The 20,447-nt window shown below is 43.9% G+C and overlaps 1 protein-coding gene across 2 annotated transcripts in view; it reads left to right on the top strand.

The window, feature by feature from the left end:
- The window catches only part of pax7a (paired box 7a), a gene marked incomplete at both ends in the record, with an annotated part of 66,224 nt that overhangs the window by 11,410 nt on the left and 34,367 nt on the right, over nucleotides 1–20,447 (top strand). For both annotated transcript variants that reach the window (XM_080727816.1, XM_080727817.1), the window contains one exon: nucleotides 14,535–14,734. In XM_080727816.1, coding sequence (XP_080583942.1) covers nucleotides 14,535–14,734 — 200 coding nt within the window. The remainder of the gene's footprint in view (nucleotides 1–14,534; nucleotides 14,735–20,447) is intronic.

Below are 20,447 nucleotides of genomic sequence, written 5' to 3'. Positions count from 1 at the left end.
ACTCTTCCTCTCTCTTCCCTCCTCTGTCCCTCTCTCTCTTGCTCTCCTCAGCTCTCTTTCTAGTCCCTTTTCGTCTCTGGCTCGGTGCCTCAAACATCAGAGGGAGTCCAGTGATTTGTGACCCCCAGCAACCCACACTTAATCTCGCTAAAGAGGGGGAGCATCCAGCTCGCAGCTCGCCGGGCCTCAAATAGGCCGAGCCCGCTCTGGCAGGTGTCAACATTAGCAACACAATTGGTCCCCAGTCCCCATGCTCTGTGTACCCCAGTGCGACACTGAACCTAAACTATTTGAGGCGCGCTGAAAGGAGGCACATAATAGGGAATGAGGAGGGGAGGAGAGATGGGGGAGGACAAGGGGAGAGATTACACTCTCAGACAGCTATTAGCAGGGATGAGGCTTTTCTAAACAAACAAACAAAATAAAAGAGAGAGAAGACGATCAATACTGTGTTAGTTTACCAAGTGGAGTCATCATCGTGGCTTTGGAGTATTTATTTTCAGCTCCATTGTTTTATTCCCCACTTCTCACAAACGTCTGTGGGCCGTTATTGACAATCCAATTTGGATTGGGAGGGGGGCGGCAGCGGCGGGTCCTGGGAGGCCTGTTTCTTGTTTTCTTTTCTGGGTAGTTCGTTCTCTGCAGTTGCCAGTTGGTTCTCTCAGCCTGTGGTGGGCAGATCACTCACAGATTTGCTGTTGTAATGAATCCTGGTCGGTGAGAATTATCTCTGTATAGTGGACAATCATGGGGCTGTCCAGAGGGGAAGCAGAACTCATGGCTGATAGAACGCTGCCTGCCCCTGTGGGATTGCAGTCTCTCTTCTTTATTAGACAGAGGTATCGTTCCAAACAGAGCAGAGGAAATGAGAAAAGAATGGGTTTGCTGCTCTTGAGTGGGTATCTGTCTTGACACGAAGGCCAATGTTTTCGCAAAGGCCATTTATTTATCTCTCACTGCTTATTCAAGGCCATGCCACAAGGAGAGACAAGTGTTCTCAGTGGGGAAGATTTGTTTCCAGGGTTTTAATGGGGAAAATGTGTATTAGTTATCGGGGGGAAAGAAAACTTGCATCTAATTGGTTTGAAATATCCTCTTTGCTTCCTCACCCAGTCTCTCTTGAAAAAACAAACACAAAAACTAAACAATTTTGATGGAATAAAACAAGCAGTGATAAAAAGGGGTTGGTGGCTTTTGTAGAAAAGGGATGATCTTACACCTGAATGGTCACCAGACTCACCACACTGATAACTTTAAGCTACAACATATTTCTTTCTTACAAGGCAAAATATATGTTATCATGTAACAGCCCCTAAAATAAACCCCTCTGAGCAGTTGCCCTCTTCATTTTGCCACAACAGACAAACATAATTAACTCACTTTATGACCTTCTCAGACATTCAGACAATGGTGGCGGTTGTTTAAATGTGCCCATAATAATGTTAGCAAGCAATAAAATGATTCATTGAATGCATGGCATTTGTACTCTTAAACATTAGGGAGGAGCTCTAAGGTATGTAAAAGCAGAAGTTCAGATTACTCTTATAATTCAAGGTAGATAACCGGAACAATGGGCCCCTGTGAATATGTATTTATAAAATATTTTATATTTGATTTTATATCTTCATTTCCCAATAGCCTACCTCTAAATGCTACAAATCGCTACAAAACCTAGCCAGTCATTATGGGGATAAACAAGAAGTTGAAAGGTAAATAATGATGTACCGTGCATGTTAAAATTGCAAAAGTGACAACGTTTTATTCTCGACGCAGAGAAATGGAAACCAAAATTGCCTTCTTCAGGGTATGTTCTGCTATTTCCGCCAAATGTTGCCTTATATGACATGCCCAGAATTGGGACCCTGAGGTTCATGTTGTTAAATAAACACTCAGGATTTTAGTGTGTGTGTGTGTGTGTGTGTGTGTGTGTGTGTGTGTGTGTGTGTGTGTGTGTGTGTGTGTGTGTGTGTGTGTGTGTGTGTGTGTGTGTATAGTTATTGTCTAGATACAGTAGATAGGGAATGTCATACAAGAAAGTTGACCAGGAAAGAAGAAGCCTTGTGATTTTTCTTTTTCTTTTTTTTTTCTTTTTTGCCTGTATAGCATTCTTCTCTGTTGGCATTAGTTGGCATTACAGATCACATCTTAAGCCGAGCTGAGCCATGCTATGGCCTCTTTGATTTCACACAACATTTACCAGGGGATAAATGACAGAGGGATTGTTTGTAATTATTATTTATGGTCCATTAGGCTAAACACCTGTCTTTTGACTGTTGCTCAAACCATTACCAGTGTTGCATAATATGTGTACAGTAGAATTCTCAGAGTTAATTTGATTCCAATTGTGGGTTCTTCTCTTATATCCCTCTTATAGCACCAAAATCATTGCCAAACAAAGAACCAATTTGAGTGCTATTTAGCACAGATTGTTTTAGTTATATAATTGTTGATGAACTGATCGATTGGTTGTGTCATTTCTCTCTGTTTATTTATTTCCAATCATAGCATCTCATATTTGTTTTTGAAAGATCTGTATGTTTTTTGTGCTTTATGGTATTTACTGTAGATACATTGAGCTGCTGATTCAAATTCCACACCTTTCGCAGATAAACTCAGCAATCAATCAATATGGACAGACTGGACAGTGAACAAAATAAAAATGAGGATATGATGCCCATGTTAAATTCTGTAATGGGTGAGCAGGACAGATCTTCTGAATTTATTGAAAAGAAAAAGACAGAGAGAGAGAGAGAGAGAGAAAGAGAGAGAGAGAGAGAGAGAGAGAGAGAGAGAGAGAGAGAGAGAGAGAGAGAAAAAAACTTTATTTCTGCTGATTCGCCTTGCCAGCCGGGGTTGTCAAACTCTGACAACTGGCACTGATCAGGACAGTGTGTCGCATTAGCCTGCGCCGATCCACTAGTTACCACGGAGCTGCATTAGAAAAGAGAAAAAGCATTTCTGGCTAATTTTATTACAATACAGGAATAGCCCACATAATGTGCAACAGTAATTACGTTTAGCACAGTGTGCCCATGCTCTCACACTGATGAATGAGAGACATTGACCATGGTCTGCTAGTTTAAAAATCACCATTAGCCTATGCTACTTAGGGCCAGAACATTTCACATTTTATGCTTTTGATGTGCCTTGCCACTGCAATCTTCATTTGTTTTTAATTGCGCATGTTTTTTTTTATTGCATTCACAAAGACAATAAACATGTTCCCCAATGCCTAATTTATGCTTCGTCGTAGAACGGTGTTGCGGACTGAGGACAGCAGATTTATAAGCTCACAACAATTCATGTCCGTGATAAATTGTGAGCTTTTAGATTTGCTGTTTTCACTCCACAACACTGTCGTACGACAAAGTATAAGTCGGGCTTCAGTGTTGCAAATCAGAAATGTGTTTTTCTACACCAATTTAGAATGTGAAAGCTAGGGTTGTCCAAACAGTGGGGTGGAGCTGCTGTCCTAGCCGGCAAAACAACAACTTCAAATGTTGTCCTCTATTTTCAACTAATGGGCTTATTTCTGCATCCTCAGTCATCTTCTCCTTGGGGAAAATGTCCTTTCAATATTAAAAGCTTTTCTTCTTGTGTTACATTTTAACCCCTCACTATGGAGAGGCGCTCTAAAAAATTAATACCAAGCACTGTAATGCTTCCCCAATGACCCTAGCAAAACATTCCCTTACAGGAAATAGTCAATTGTGTAATCGCAGCAATCCTTTTGGTAGTAGATTGTGTTAAATAAGAATTAATTGAATGTCCTTGGACTTAACATAATGATATTTCTGCATAGGGGTTTTATTATGACTTGAAAATAACTGAGCAACTTCAGTGCCCAGTTTTACAGACCTGTTATACTGTAATCAAATTATGTAGTTTTGATTACAATTCACCAAGTCCCATGTGCTCAATACTAATGAGGTCAGCCATGCCTAATGAATACTGAGAGCTCAGTCTCCATGGGACAACTGCACACTTCTCCAAAAAGTTACTTTATAGATTCCATCCATTAATAAAAAATAAATATTATTATTATTCCACAGTTTTCCTTAGATGTTCCTCTATACTTTCCATGGCTGTGTTTCGCACAAACCTTTCCACCATATTTGCAGGCTTGTAGCTTTGTCCAGAAAATTAGGAACCTTCCCTGGGGCACAAAAACATGTCGGCGGTGCATTCCTATACTGTGCCCAGTAATCTCTGGTTGGCTTTGTTGGGAAAATGATTTGTTCCTCCAGGAGACCTCGGCTCGTAGCCCTGAGACGTTACTGTTTGATTTCCTGCGTAGGTTTTGGAGCTTTTTTTCCCTTCTTCTGGGGGACTGGGTCTCTGAATGTGCTGCCAGTTGGCAAAGACCCCCATGGGCTTCTTTTTTCCCCCTTTACTTTTTTATGCTCTCTGTTAATTTCATTACTTTCACTGTGACCTCAATTAGCAAAGACTCAAGCCCGGGGAGTGACATTCTGTTTGACAGAAGAGACCTGGTGTGAATTTCAGGGAACTGAGAGGTGCCACCAGACCTAACAAGGTGCATTGTTTACAGCCTCTGTCAAATCCTGAGTGTTTATTTAACTCTGAGCGGGCACACATCTGGGTGGGTCCACTTGGTTTCTATTTGTACCTTCTCAGAGTTACAAATATATAACTGAATGCTTGGGATTTTACTGTGTACACCACAACAATTTTACACTTTCAAGAATTGAATCAAACACTCAAGATTTCATGGCATATGAGTTTTCGTGGCTCTGATTGCTCTGTAAAGATCTGAGTTTGTTCGGAAGAATCCCGCAGCAAAATGGAATATGGTAAATCGTACAACTGCATACTATGTAACAGCTTTGTATTGATTTATTGCAGCCCACATATACAATAAATGAAGTACTGTAAGTCTTTAGTCTAAAGAATAACAGATTATAAATACAGTTACATTTCACACACACACACACACACACACACACACACACACACACACACACACACACACACACACACACACACACACACACACACACACACACACACACACTTGCGCACACACACACATCACATGTGCACACTCATGTAATACACAGTACACTATTTCTGTAACTCTCAGAACAGTAGTAATTCACTCATGGACAACGAGGGCATAATGTGAAAATGAAAACGCAAACAATCACATTATGTCAGTAATATCCTCGTTCCAGAGCCAGTATAGTATATTAAAGAAAAAGAATCCCACCCTTCAAGCCCTTCACGCTTTCACTCTCAGGCAGAGTAGATGCATGGGGAGTCAATATGTCAGCGTTTATGGATGCCCCGCGGAGCTGCACAGGGCTGTCAGGGCCCTATTCATGCTCTAATGGCCCCCTGAGGAGCCCGTCTCTCCAGGCTGAAAGGGCCGGGAGGCCCAGTGGACGCCCTGTTGTTGAAGGTGAGCGTGCGCTCTCATGGACGCGCTGTGCCTTCATCCACATGACAAGAGCCATAAAAGAGCATCGCTTTCGCCGCTTCTCTCTCTCTGTCTTCTCTTCTTTCTCTTACACCCCCCCCCCCTTCCATTTTCTGCCCACCTCAAAGAAAGAAAAGGGGGCTAATTGTTTGTTGTGAGAGCCAAAGATTATAGAGCCTCCCATCCTTCCTCAGTCCTTTGCCCTTTTTTCCCCTGGTCTTTTTCAAGCACCCATCTCCTTTTCTAAAGAATGTGATTCCACCCCTGAGACAAAGAGTGGAAAAAAAAGGATTGGTATTTTCCTGTGGAATGTTGATGTAAAAGAGTCTTAACTTTGACATTGGCAATGAGACGGGCTTCTTCTGAATCTTAGTAGTGAAAGCAAGGCTGGGGTTGGTCGCAGCGGCTTGGCCAGTACATCTACGTGTCGGCGTATCCCATGAGCAAGACACTTAGCTCCCCTGTGCACTCATCACAGTCATCCAAGCAGCCATCAGCTGGTTGAGGCTGTAAAACAATCTCCCCTCCCACTGGAGACCAGAAAATACTCCCTTTTTCTAGTTTATATACGAAGGTTATTGACTCCTTGTTATATAAGTTAAGAGAAATGTTAAATAACTTGTATATAACACCCCCCTATCTCATTTGGCTCTCAGCTCCCTCCCATGCAACCTAATAGACTTCAGGACGTCTGTCCTTGACCCCTTAAGGCGCTGCCACCTGCTAAGGAGGTCATTGGAACAGATAAAGTGGCGACTTAATCCAACGGCATCCATCCCAAAAGGTGTTATCCGATCTTTTTCTAGATATAGAGTTGGTTTCGCTGGTCACATGTGGTTATAGAACACATTCCAGATGCAATTTCAGCTAAATGTCAAATCATGGCTCAGAGAAGGTCATTGGCAACAGGGTAGATGATGGATATGGAATTCGGAATGCTACCATGCATATTGCGCATCATTTTGCTCCATATAAATATTGCCCTTCATGATGTGTATAATGTTCCCATGGATCATCAGCTAAGGTGTAAACATGCTGTGAGCTGTGCTCAGTTTTACTTCATCTTTACTGTCACATCACAAGTTTAGAGGTGTAAAAGAGTGGGTGATTAATTTTCCCAAAGTTCCCTATGTTTTGCAGTTTCAGAGAATAGAGAAAGAAACAAAGTCTGATAACAGGACATTATGTCAAATAATGTCAAAATAGAAATAAAGAGATTACAGATCCCTTTGTGCAAGTGAGACAACACTCAGCAGCAGTAACGTGTAAGTGATAGTGCCAGTGCATCAGCAATGAAGTGTATTCATATATACAGTACATACAGTGATAATGCCTTTGTGATGGCCTACACGTTTCTATACGTTCTTTCATTTTCACTTGAAGGGATGTAACCATAGTCATACTGTATATTATTTGTTGGGGAATTTGTCTTCAAACACTAACCATTGTGGTTATCACTGCAGTCTATCTTGTACTCATGCAAGGTCCCCTATCTCAGCTACATGCTCTACTTTGAATCACACGATGGCTCCCTTAACTTGGCATCCCCTTTGGGAAACGCAGGCATTCAAGAGAGATGCCATTCTCTGAAAAATGCAAATTCGGGAAGTTGTTGTAGCTATTTGATGTCGCTGCGTGATCCAGCTCACCGCCCCCGAACCATTCCTCCACCCCAAGTGTTGGTGGTTCAATTGCATGCAGTCGTCCCGGGGACAGACGAGGCTGTTTATATGCAGGCCTGCAGCGGCAGAGACAGCAGCGCTGAGACAGATGGATGTCAGAGATAACAGATCCCATCTCCGACGGATGCCTCTTATCACAGCCCTGTTTGCATAATTAGGCCCTTGGATATTCACCCCCTGAGTGACAAAAAGTATAATTGCAATATCAAGTACGACAAAAGGTATGCAACGAAATAAACAAGTCAACATAAATAGGGAGAAAAGACGTGGTGTTATTTTTGTCCTGTGGGATGGGGGTGATGGGGAGGGGAGCTGGGGGAGAAAAGCCCACCGTTTTTTAAAAACTAAATCTGCTGTCAGTCACAGTCAACTGGTGTGACTCGGTGCTCAGAGGCTGGTCCTGTGTGAATGCCTGCAAAACACCGAGCGTAAGGCCTGATTGTAATTATGCTGGAACTAATATGCTTTTCAAAATGAGCCATTATGAGCTAATGCTGCACTGCCAAAGCTGTGTTTTTTTGTCCCTCTGTCTTGGATAGTTTGCAAAGGTACGGCTGATATCGAGGCCACGGTTTGTTGCGTGAGATGCCGTGAATGCATGGCAAGTGCAATGCAGGGTTATGACTCACTGGTACGCTGCTCGTGTGTGTGGATGAGGGTGAAGATGGCTGCCCTGTCGCCCCCCACACGCTATAACTGATTTGAGATACATTTTCATTCAGGGAGAGAATAAGTAAACACATTTCTGTTGATCTACTTTTGATTCATTTTTAGTTTTTATCCACTGACTATTATTGACGTGACATATTTTCATATTGATAAACTCAGGCCTCTTTTCCATCTGGGTTGAACCAGTTCAGAACTTCAGAGTGTTTCCACTGAAAATGAATTGGTTCATAACCCTAAAACAAAGGGTCTTCAACAGGGGGTCTGGGACCCCTAGGGGGTCCTCAGTTACTACAGGGGGTCCTCCAAATATTTGTGTCATAGAATCCTTTTTTCCCTGAGAACTTTAGCCAAAAATAGTAGATCTACATGCTCACAACACCTCGCACTGGGAGGCGTTGTGAGCTTGTAGATTGGCTATTTTAGGCAAAGGGGTTCAGTTTAAAGGGGAAAAAGAGCAGTGAAAGGTCCAGTTTATTAAGTATTGACGGTTCAAGAGTTTAAATATCTGAAAATACAAATTGACATGAATCCAAAATACACTGATTGTACTGTCAAACGAAAATGAAACTATATGGAATCTATGAAAAGGTTGTGGGGGTCCCTGCTTCATATCTCTCTCGACTAAGGGATCCTTTGCCTGAAAACGTTGAAGAGCCCTGCCCTAAAAGTTGGTTCGGAACTGGAACCAAAAAAAATTACCGCCGGTTCCGTGAAAGCACCAAGGTTGCAAGAAACTAGAATGGAACCAGTTCTAGAAGCAAAGTTATTTTGGTGGAAAAGGGGCCAAAGTGTTGTTGTGGGAGGTTCTGTTATCTGAGGTTCTGAGTAGACGGTATAGACACTTATTACTGATGTTGTCATAAATCGGTGTCCTAACAGATTACATTGCTAATGGCCTTTATTGACTGGACAGCTGTCCGTTCAAGTAGCATTACCTCAGTGTGTCGGGAGCAAAGGACAGGGGCCTCCTTCAGGGGGAGGACCATTGTGAGCTATAGTCCACAGGCCAGGAGGGACTCAACTATAGGTGGGGGAGGAGAAGGGTTCGAGGAAACGGCGTGATGAGAATTCCATCTGCCTATAGTCTGAACTGTCTGACTGAAGGGTCAGTGGAGGACCAGCAGGAGACGGAACAGCCTTTAAACCTACTTGAACACTAACCATAAAACTATTACCCAGGCCCTCAACATAAACACATATACAGTAGATAAAACACTGATCTAGTGTCTTTTCTATAGGGTGCAGTCAAAATGAAAAGAACCCTTCGGGCAAAGCTAGACCACACAGGCCCCTTTTCCACCAAAAGAACTTTGGTTCCAGATCTGGTTACGTTAGATTCTTGGAACCTTGCATGGTGCTTTCACGGAACCGGTGTCCATTTTTTGGTTCCATGCAGTTCAGTGGCGTAGGCAGGTATGAGGGTCACGGTAGGCGAAATGCCAGCGAAGTGCCAGCCCCGAGGTGCCAGTGACCAACTTTTAGGGTTCTGAACCAATTCATTTTCAGTGGAAACACTCTCACCTGGTTGAATATTAGGCGGGGGGAAAAACCGAACCGGTTCAAACCTGGTGGAAAAGGGGCCACAGGTGAAAGATGCTTATATGTGAGTTTGACAGTCCATGGTATATGGAATCCATCCAGTTCAGCCCAAACAGTGATAACCAAATCAGTAAGGGTGTCAGCGAATATTGAGTGGTTTGAAGTGCAATAAACCGTATGCTACCAAGGACAACATATTTGTTGTCCTTGTTCATCATCTACTATATGAGTTGCTGTGAAATGTTTGGTCTAATCCCCAAAACAGTGTTTTCTATTGTAGACAATAACAATGCTAATCTCTGCAGTCAGTATATATATATATGTTACAGTCAGTTTGGGTAACTCAGTGAAATTGGGGTAAGAGCGCTCGTTTTGTCGTTCACCACCCCTACCACCACCTGGATCAATTCACCTTGATAGTCTCTTATCAGCGCACCTGTATAATTCTGCGTATTCACCATGAGATGGCGACAACAGCCATTCACTTGTGTAGTCGCTGACGTCACTCGTTTGCGACACCTCTTTCTTTGTTTATCTACTAGCCTAGCTTAGCTGTGTTTAGCCATTAGCTACTATGCCTATCTCTAACCCTAACCCTTAACCTCTGTAAAACTATGCCTAACCCTAACCCTAACCCTAACCTCCGTGGGGTGAGGCGCTATCATTCCTGCCGACACTACGTTGTCGTTGTCTTGTTGTGGATCAAAGCGACCGCTTGTTCCGCCCCGCGCCGCACGGCGAGCGCTCCTGTTCTCAATTTCACTGAAACTCAAAAAAACTGTGAGTATTGTGGCTATTCTCCTCCACACCAAGAGATGGTGTAGAGGGGAACTATATATAGTCCTGGGGGACCCTGGTTAACCCTACATATAAAATACAGTACAGGATTAATGTGGTTAAGATGCATATGGAATGAAACTAATTACTGATAAGACTATTTCTTATGTGTTCTTGCGTTTAAAAGAAATGAAGTTGAACTAAATGCCTGTCTGGATGATCCCGCCCTATAAATGTTGCCTGAATCTCCACTATACTGCTTATTTGCACAATTTAACCAGATTAATTCCTATGTAAATTGCCAGTGTTTTAAAATCAATATCAGGAAGAAATACCCTCAGAGCGGCCCTGCAGCAGGATACATGGCAGTAATCATGCCCAGTGGATGGCACATAATTGGGCTCTAATTGGAAGATAACTGACGAGGAAAGGCATAAGTGCTTTGTCAATAACCTGTGCACCTTTAAATGGAATTACACCAACGGTATTATATGAAGGTCTAATCAGAATCTACCTTATTGTTGCACTTCTACATTCTCAGTGTGGTTTACGACTGTGGGAGAATTGACCTTAGCCCCCAGGGATTCAGGTTCTTCTCCGATTGGTCTATAGTCAAACCTGATAGACATGTAGGCCTAAAGAAAGAAAGATGAATGGGTCCTTTTTTGTCTGGCTAACAGATGAACATAAAGTGTTCATTATTTTGTCATACTATTGGCAACCATGAGAGAAGGTCCTAAATGTCATATTTTATCCTACTATAAATGTGCGAAATATCTATCTATCTGTCAGTCAGTCTGCAGTTCCTGTATCTCGAGAACCATCCAACCATCCGACTTAAAACTTGGTGCGTGTGTTGCAGAGGACCTTAGAGAGTGCCGTGCCCAGTGTCGAGTCGGTCGGATAGGCGGTGTGTCAAGAACCGCTGATCTGAACGATACGCCCATATATAGGCATATATGGAGATCCGGTTGTCCAGAACAGCCGATCCAACCGCTGAGCATGCTCATAATGTGATAGACTGACTTCAAATTCAGCACAGGCTTCGGGGAAGTGGGTCGGATCAGCGGATCTCCCAACAATATTGGTAAATACTCATATCCCCTTACATGGAGTATCCTGATGTCATCCATATGACACTACTGATAGACTGGCCTAGACTCCATATTTGAACATGCTTGACACCGAACTCCATATATGGCATAAAAGGGACACAGGCAGACAGATAAGGTACAACAGGTACTCCATAATGGGTGAGGCATGCATTTACAACATGCATCATTCCCGACTAGGCTGGGACCCGTTAGTAGCCTCCAATTTATACTTCGTCATATGATGAGAAAATAGCAATTTTTACTTGAAGAATTTGGAAAATCTGTAAACATTTACAGATATGCCCAAAACAGTGACGTCAAGTTGAAAGCAGTTATTATGTTTACAGACCACTTTACAGAATGTAAATTTCATTTTGCTGTCTTTTGAAGAGGATTAGTGTGTGCGTGGAGATTGTTTTATTCCTCTCGGTCACACAGATTATCAAGATACCTGCCTGCTTCCCCAAGACTGGAGAAAATTGTGTTTTTCCACTGTCGTTGTCATTTATCTGAAAAACAAAAGAAGTGGCATGTTTAATTAGACTAGTGTGTTGTACACATTATTGCATCTTAATTGCCTAATTGCCTTTCCAAATCCAGGCATCATACAGACAGGTTTTCGCCTGCCTGTGCCATAGCTACTGGTATCGGGGTGCACCATTTCCCATACATCCTGGCTCATTACAGACAGGGCTCTTGACCTTCAGCCCTGAGCGTGCTTGCGGTTCATGCTCAAGAGCAGACGTGTTGGCTTGCACAAGACACATGGTGCTACAAGGGCTTAATTGAGAGCAATGGTACATATATGCTGTCTTGTTTTCCATCTACTTTTAGCTTGACAGCATGTTGCTAATGACATGGAAATAGCACAGAGACACAGACACAGAATCCTCAGGGTTAATTTACTCCTGTCATAAACACTTTCAAGCCGCTGTCCCTAGTTTGGGCAAGTAATTATACACGATGCAATGCATTGTGAGCTTGTATATTAGCTATTGTCGCTGTATGTCGTATGATGAAGTGAAGGCATAGGTCGTTATACAAAGTGTGAAGGAAACATGAGGAAAAGAAAACAATCTGAGAAGAGTTCTTGGGTTTCTGTGTTCACAACCTCCTGAGGCTATGTGTCCCCTCTGGAGCCCGCAGGACGGAGGGGTGACTTTGGGTGGAAAGTGATCCGCACACCGCCGTGCCGGTCTCAAGTGTCGTCATGGCAAGTTACTGGGCAAATGGATGTACGCGTCCCATGAAAACCAACAAAGGGATGTGTGGTATATGTACATATTCAACTTTGTATGTTCAAGGGTGTTCTGCCGTGCAGCGAAGTCCCCCCCACCCCACCCCCGTTTTCAAGAATCAATCTTTATTAAAAAGGATAAGACTGAAGAATTGATTTAATGAATGCGGCCTCATGTCCTGCGGCCACGTGTAATCCGCAGAGAATCACTGAGCGTGAGCTCAGGGGGACAAAAAGATGTTCGCAGAAGACTGGTGAAGTGGCCTGTAATGATAGTCTCCATATAATCCCATAATTCCTTGTTTAATTAAACTCCGGTGCTGGCCTTGAGACTCGGCCAGTTGTATTACTCTTTTGTTATCACAGTTTTTTTTTTTTGTGGACTGTTTGGCTTCTGTTTTTGTCCACTTGTCCACTTAAAAAAACATTTTCTAGAGAAGAGAATTGTAACGTGAGCTAAGTGGACACGATGAATCAGATGCTTGTCATGGGCTCAGTCAGTGTGCGTTTTGGTTGAGCACAGAAGGTTGGTACCAAGATGATGCTTATAATGCACCTCAATATCTTCCTTAATTTCCCTTCTCCTGTATAATTTATACTCCATCGTACGATGCATGGCCATCTAAATATAGCAGATCTACAAGCTCACAGCGCATCACATCAACCGAGCTAGCAACTAGATCAGCTATTTTCTGGCATGCGATACCCTGGCTGTCACAAGACAAAATTTATAAATCAGGCTTCCCACTCTCTTCTGGACTGTGCATGATGCAATGCATCCAGGCCTAGAGCAACACTGGCACGCCACACACTGCCTTGTCAGAGTCTCAATGAGGAAATTATGAAAGTATGAATTTTATGACATGGAATGAAAAGGGCCACATAGTCTGAATAGACATGCAGAGGAGGTGAGAATGATGCAATTTTTCTAAATTCAGTTATAATGGTAATGTGCAATGGAAATGCACATTTGCTGGCTGTCAGAAATGTCCCTGTCGGCCCGGATTGTGCAGCTTTTGTGCCGTATCTATCCACTGTGTGCTCCTCGAGCTAAAACGTACGCGGCTTAGTTGAATGCCTGAAAAGTAACATAATATATGTTCTAATTCATTTAATGACAGCACACACAGGGAACACATGGGGATGAATGGTTTTGGTGTAATATTGAGTTGAATGTGGTAAACTCGAGGCTGTATGCTGTTGTGGCGCGGGGTGCCCTGGGCCAGTGAGGGAGAAGAGTGGAGCGAGGAGCAGCAAGGTGGCCTGTGTAGATTAACCCCACCCCCACGCCCTCCCCTCTCACTGCCCGCGGCCCTCTGCATTAACGGCCGCTGGGGCCCCCGCTCAGAGATGGGATTGTGTATCAGGCCTCCCCTGTATTGTATAAATATCCACAGATTAAGATAATATTTGCTCTGTTGTGCTTTGAGAGAGGAGTAGCTGTCATTTGAATCGTCTTTGTAACCCCCCCGGATGCATATTTACAGCAGGCATCACAGTAACTAAAGATGGGCCCAAAAATACAGTTAGTGTCTTTAGAGCTGCTGCTTGCTCAGCTTCAAACCACATTTCACACTGTTTTATAGACACTTCAAACAGTATTTTACACACAAATGTATGGAGAACCGGGACGACTGGAAGCGACGATGGAACGCTCGTCTGAGGACAACCTAGAGAGAAGAAATTAGGGTTCTTCAGCGGTTCTTCCGTGGTTCTTTGGAGTTGTTTAGGTGCCATATAGCACCACTGCCGTATAAATAACCAAATGAGGTTCCCCCATGATTATGAGCCAAATAAGCAATTTTAGATCTATTCAGCACATTTTTGTTTTGTGTTTATAGAAGATATGCGCATGCATAAACTGAATGGCAAATCGAGTGTCAAAGTGAGTGGCAAAGTGAGTTTAACGTTGTTTAATGCAATCAGATAGGACTTTTCTGTTTGGATGTATGCAGTATGGCTGTCAAGGCCAGAAATATATAGTGAATATGGGATGAGGGATGAGGCAATCTCTCACAGTAGGCTACATCAGTAGGTTCTCTCTCAGGGTAACGATCCATAATGACCGGATGTTTCCTCGGGACTTTCCCCTGTAGGTAATCGCACAGACGAGGGCTCGGATGTGGACTCAGAGCCAGACTTGCCCCTGAAGAGGAAGCAGAGGCGCAGTCGCACAACCTTCACTGCAGAGCAACTGGAGGAGCTGGAGAAGGCCTTTGAGAGGACACACTACCCAGACATCTACACCAGAGAAGAACTGGCGCAGAGGACCAAACTCACCGAAGCCAGAGTACAGGTTAGATACGTTTTTCATTTCAACTTCATTTTTTCAAAAATGAAAGCCCTACTTCATCATACAAAAGTGTCGCACAAAAGTAGTGAAAATAGCAGATCTATAAGCACACAACGCCTCACAGTGCCAGGCGTTTGTAGATTGTCTATTTTCACTATTTTATATCAACGGTTTTGGACATACAATGTTTCCACCCGACAATGACGATAATTATGTAGCACTTTATCCCAAAGCGCTTTACAATGTGCATAACATTCACCCATTCACACACCGATGCAAGGCACCAACCTGCTCGTCAGGAGCAGTCAGGGGTTCAGTGTCTTGCTCAAGGACACGTTGACACTAACTCAGGGGGAGTCAGGGATCGAACCGGGAACCCCTCAAGGACCCTGGACCCCTGGGGGTCCCCAAGTTGAGGACCTGTGGATTAGATGATACATGATCCAATGATAACGCTTGTGTGACTCTGAGAATGTCAAAACTGATTCGTATTTCACTGTGTTCAACTGCATATGCACATACACACTTGCCATGCACGCACGCACGCACGCACGCACGCACGCACGCACGCACGCACGCACGCACGCACGCACGCACGCACGCGCGCGCGCGCACGCACACACACACACACACACACACACACACACACACACACACACACACACACACACACACACACACACACACAATGTATGCATGTTGTGTATATTTTTTGTATCTATGCACAAGCAAACACACATGCACACATGTATGCACACACACACACACCATTAAAATGTTCTCAATCACATTATTCCCTATTTTTCAATCGCTTCGAAATATGAAATGATGTATTCATTTGTCAGGAAGATATCACCTATCCACCCTATTCGTCATGTCAGAGAGGGCCCTGCTTAGGCTACCGCAAACCTTCAGCTCAGCCCTAAGAAGGCTCTGACATGAACCCCATCTTCACAGTTCACACCAGAGACCTTCCAACCTGCCTGACAGCTTGTGTGCCATATGTTTGTACGCAAGACCCAAAGAACATACGTACAGTAGAGTTATAGCAGCAGCTGTGAGAGACAGGGAGAGACAGAGAGACAGAGAGACAGAGAGAGAGAGAGAGAGGGAGAGAGAGAGAGAAAGAGAATGCATTCCTGATGGATTTCTCATTTCGGCCTTTGGCCAGGATCTCTCCCCATCACTTTCAAGCCTGCCGCTGCTTGTAAACCCCTCCACATATCACAGAGGGTCCATCATCCTCTCCTGGGACCCCATGGCCCGACAACAACATTAATCAATCAGGCTGTAGTAAAGAAAAGGTCCGGGGCACCCCCTCTCCTCTTACCACAGTCGTTCACGCTACCCCCCCCTCTCTCCCCCCCCCCCCCTCCTCCCTGAACCCCCCAAACTCCTCGCCGCATGCTAAATGTTCCACACACTACAAACATGCTTTTGGGGGTAACTGATTCCACACATGTCTTTGTCCATCCTGAAAACCCCCCAACACGCCAAAAGATGTATGTCTAAGTGGTTAATGCCTTACTCAAGGGAGAACGGCAAATTTCTTCTTTATCTCACGGCTTATTATAACACAATAAATTAGCTTTCGCAATGTTTTTTTGAGACGCACACAAGGGGCAACAACGGTGGACAGGTCAGAGATTAATCTGAATTAACAGAGAGTCTTGACTGTCCAATATATTCTAATGAATGATAAACCACATCTGGAAAAAAAGGTTTTGCAGTTCCTAATATGGATTATGAAGGGTTTTTAAAAAATATATGTTTTCGTGTTGTATCAACATCCTAAGAACGGCTGTTGTTTTCTTTACACTATATACCGGTAGGCTACTTCACTGACCACACCAGGGTCCCTCAAGTTTATTTCTTCGTATTTCTTTTCTCAACACCTCAAACCTATTTGCCAAAAATAGCCTAATAGTCTATAGCTTGTGTTGAGGGCTTGTAGATCTGCTATTTTCTGTGAATGTTCGCAGCAGAATAGGGACACTATATTGTGGTCAAGTTTTCAATAGGCATTGGTAAGTAACAACTAACCAATGAATTGCTCAGCAATTTATGTGGTCACAGAAACACACAGAGCAGCTCCTCTTTCTCTGTTTTTGCCCAAGGGCTTCTGTCCGGTAATTTGTGTCTGCGTGAGTGCGTATTAATGGCTACTGACAAAAATATCCAAATATGAAAATGAAAAGAAGATAAAAGAAAACAACAACTGAGAGACCACTTCTCTCTTCTGCCAGATAATAGAGCTAAATGATGTCATGTGAAAACCTAAGGTATTTGAGTCATGGCTATAATTTGTTAATGCTGTTTCCCTCATAATCTAATTCTGAAAGGCTTTGAAAGCCTCCAAAGGTCAACTCAAACTTAATTTTCTGAGAAGGTCATGCAAGAAAGGGTCCCTGGTTACCAGAGTAAATAATGAGCAGTGTTGCCAGGCAGTGTGTAAGGGTGTTTCAAGAGAGGCTCTGAAGCCATGTGCTGTGGTAGCCAATGTAGAATTTGTCAGAATCAGGTAGTTTTGCCTTTGTCTTAGTGATAATATGAACAGAATATACTGTACATCAGGGGTCTTCAACAGGGGGTCCAGGACCCCTAGGGGGTCCTCAGAGTTACTACAGGGGGGCCACCAAATCCTTGTGTGATAATTATTTTTAATTAACAACTTGAACCCTCGCATACTCTTGAGGAGAACTCTAGCCAAAAATAGCGCCTTGAGCTGCGAGGCGTTGAGAGCTTGTAGATCTTGTAGATCAGCTATTTTTGGCTAATAGGTTTGGTGTATAGGTAAAGAAGAGCAGACAAAGTACAGAGTGAAAGGTCAAGTTTACTAGTATTGACCATTTAAGATTTTAAGTGGTTAAGTGTCAAACAAGTCTATGAATCTTTCTATGAAATCGATGAGAATCTCCATCACACATTTATACAATATGTAGAGGGGGTCCCTGCGTCATCTCTCTCTCTGCTAAGGGGTCCTTGGCCTGAAAACAGTGAAGACCCCTTCTGTACATATTAGAGTCATACTGTAACTGTACACCACTGTACAACAGCAATATAATAGTATAATACCGGTACTTATTATATACATGGTCAAAGTAAAAATAAAAACAATACCTCTTAAACCCTACATTACTTTGCTGACTGGGGTCTCCCAAGGCTCTGTACCTAGTTGACACCCTCCTTATTTCCCCTTCACACCAAATCTCTTTGCCGGAAATAGCAGATGTACAGACTCACAAAACGTAATTTTTTTGTGCACTTGATGTTTGCCCAATGTCCACGTAGGGTTATGTGGTTTCAGAAACCTGTGTGTGAGAAAGAGAGCATTTCTGACAATGTCCACCAGCTGGGCTTTCACCTATAGGTGCCCAAACGGCCCATCATCCCATCACAGTCCAGGGGAAAGGAGACCCTTTGGCCCGAGAGCAAAGCTGCTCGGACACAGCTGCAGTGACGCATCTTCCAGATGTCAGTCAGAGGGGAGTCTGGGTTTGGGATTGAGGGAGAAACCATAAGCACGGGGTGTCGGAAGGTCATACAGATCCACAAAATGTATAGCTGTGGACACGGATCTCCGTTGTCCATTTGTTATTGCTATAGCACTGGTGATAATCTGTAAAGCATGCAGCAGTTTTTCTGTGGTGGATGGCACATGTTGATGTGAGCTTAGTTTAACACCATGCTTGCCACTGGTGCACCTCAGTGATATGAGCTTAGTTTAACATCACGCTTGCCATTGGTGCACCTCAGTGTCACCCCAGTGTGCAGCGCTGCGGCGTGTGAACGAAGCCGCTAATTTCGTTGCGTCAGCGATGAGTGTTTGGCTCCGCGCTGACTCGCTGCCCAAACTCACCGCCTCATAAACACTGCTAATTCCCTGTGTCTGTCCTCCCCTGCCGCTCCGAGGCACACTGACCATCCATCTTCATCAGACCCCACTGCACCCTTTCAACAGGGCTACCAGCACTCCTAAAAACCACTGCTGGCCCCCGCAATGGTTTTATCACCCCAAACTGACAAATTGTAGGATATGATCCAGATCTCTCAACAATTTGTTCCAGGCTGTCTCAACAGGAGGGCTGGACCGCTAGAGTCTTTACCTCTCCCTCCTCCTCCTCGGAGGCAAAGTGAGCTGCCACTTTCCATCTGATAAACCCTCAACGCTAACAGAAGCAGGCAGCAAAGTCATTCCACAAGCTATTAAGAGAATAGAGCATCATTTGTGTCCGCTCCCTCTGAAGTGTGGGCCAGGTGGGGGCCGCTATCAGTGCCCGGGCCACAGAACAGAGGGAGGGGAGCAGGCGCGAGGTTGTGGGCCGCTGTAAATCAACTCTCACACATGAAGTGAATTACATTCTCCCCTATTTAGGAGTTTTTTAAAAGAGTTGGACGGCTCCGCCTCGGTCCGAGCTCATCATCTGATCTGAGCACGCTGCCGGCTCGCTTACCGAATCTGTCACATAAGATCCCCTTTCATCACCAATAAACATTCTGCATGTAGCTATTATAGTTAGTAGAATCTAATAAGGTATAAGCATTGGCTTTTATGAAGCGTACAAATCAATTTGCAAAGAAGTCTTCTCTCTTTATCTGCTGCATGGGGCTTGTTCTGTTCTGGTGTTGTTGCATGGCATGCAAAGAGAGAGGAGAGGAGGACCATTTTTGGTTGGGTATTACACTATACCAGGGTTCCCCAATAGGCGGCCCGCGGGCCATTTGCGGCCCGCGGGGGGCTACTGTCTGGCCCACACCAACCCCAGTAATAATGGTGGTATAAGAGCAGCAACAACACTAGTATATCGTCGTTGTCGGGTGGAAACCTCGTATCTCCAAATTTGTACGTTCTTTCGCAAATCATACAAGGCCGTCGCACAAAAGTAGTGAAAACAGCAGATCTGGTGCGAGGGGAACCCTGCACTATACCCTGGCGTCATGGTGCTACAGTATATTGGATATATTGCACTTTTTCCCATGTTTCAGAGGTTGTGCTGTTGTTCCTGCTGCATTACAGTGCGGAATCCTTTTCATAAAATCCTATAATGTCAAAGATGTTTTCATGTGGGAATTTCATTGGAACCATTCTGGCTACATGCAGATGTACAGTATGTCTTCATTTCCAGGTTTTTGGTACAATAGTTGATCAAAGTAACCTTACGCCTGGTAGAGGTATTGTAAGATCATGCACCACATATAGCTTGTTATTTACCCGCAGCGGGGGGAAAAAAGGACACAATGGAGCTGAGTGGTGACAACCAAACCCAACAGGCAAACTGTACTATTCCCGCCAGTATGGTTTTATGTTTCATAAAGCAATAAATAGGATTTATGTAGATTGTGGAGAAGAAATTGTTGCAATGCATCAGTGTGAATGTTCTAACAGTTTCTTATTATTAGAATTTAAATGACTTTGGTACAGTGCCTCTGTATTCCTGATACTTATCAAGTTAATCCCACTCTCCTCTCAAATTCAGACTCCCAGCTCTTTAATTAGCATAGTGCCAGACTGGAAGGCAAGGAGGGAGGGAATCAGCCAGAGAAAGGGAGATGTGTGTGTGTGTGTGTGTGTGTGTGTGTGTGTGTGTGTGTGTGTGTGTGTGTGTGTGTGTGTGTGTGTGTGTGTGTGTGTGTGTGCGCGCTCGCGCACGTGCGTGCGTGCGTGCGTGCATGTTTGTGCATGCGTGCGTGCGTGCATGTTTTCGTGGGTGGCTGT

Source organism: Nannobrachium achirus, assembly GCF_963921795.1.
Source record: "Nannobrachium achirus genome assembly, chromosome: 6".
Taxonomy (NCBI): domain Eukaryota; kingdom Metazoa; phylum Chordata; class Actinopteri; order Myctophiformes; family Myctophidae; genus Nannobrachium; species Nannobrachium achirus.
The sequence above is the reverse complement of the archived record's forward strand: the minus strand, read 5'-3'. Positions and strand labels throughout refer to the sequence as shown.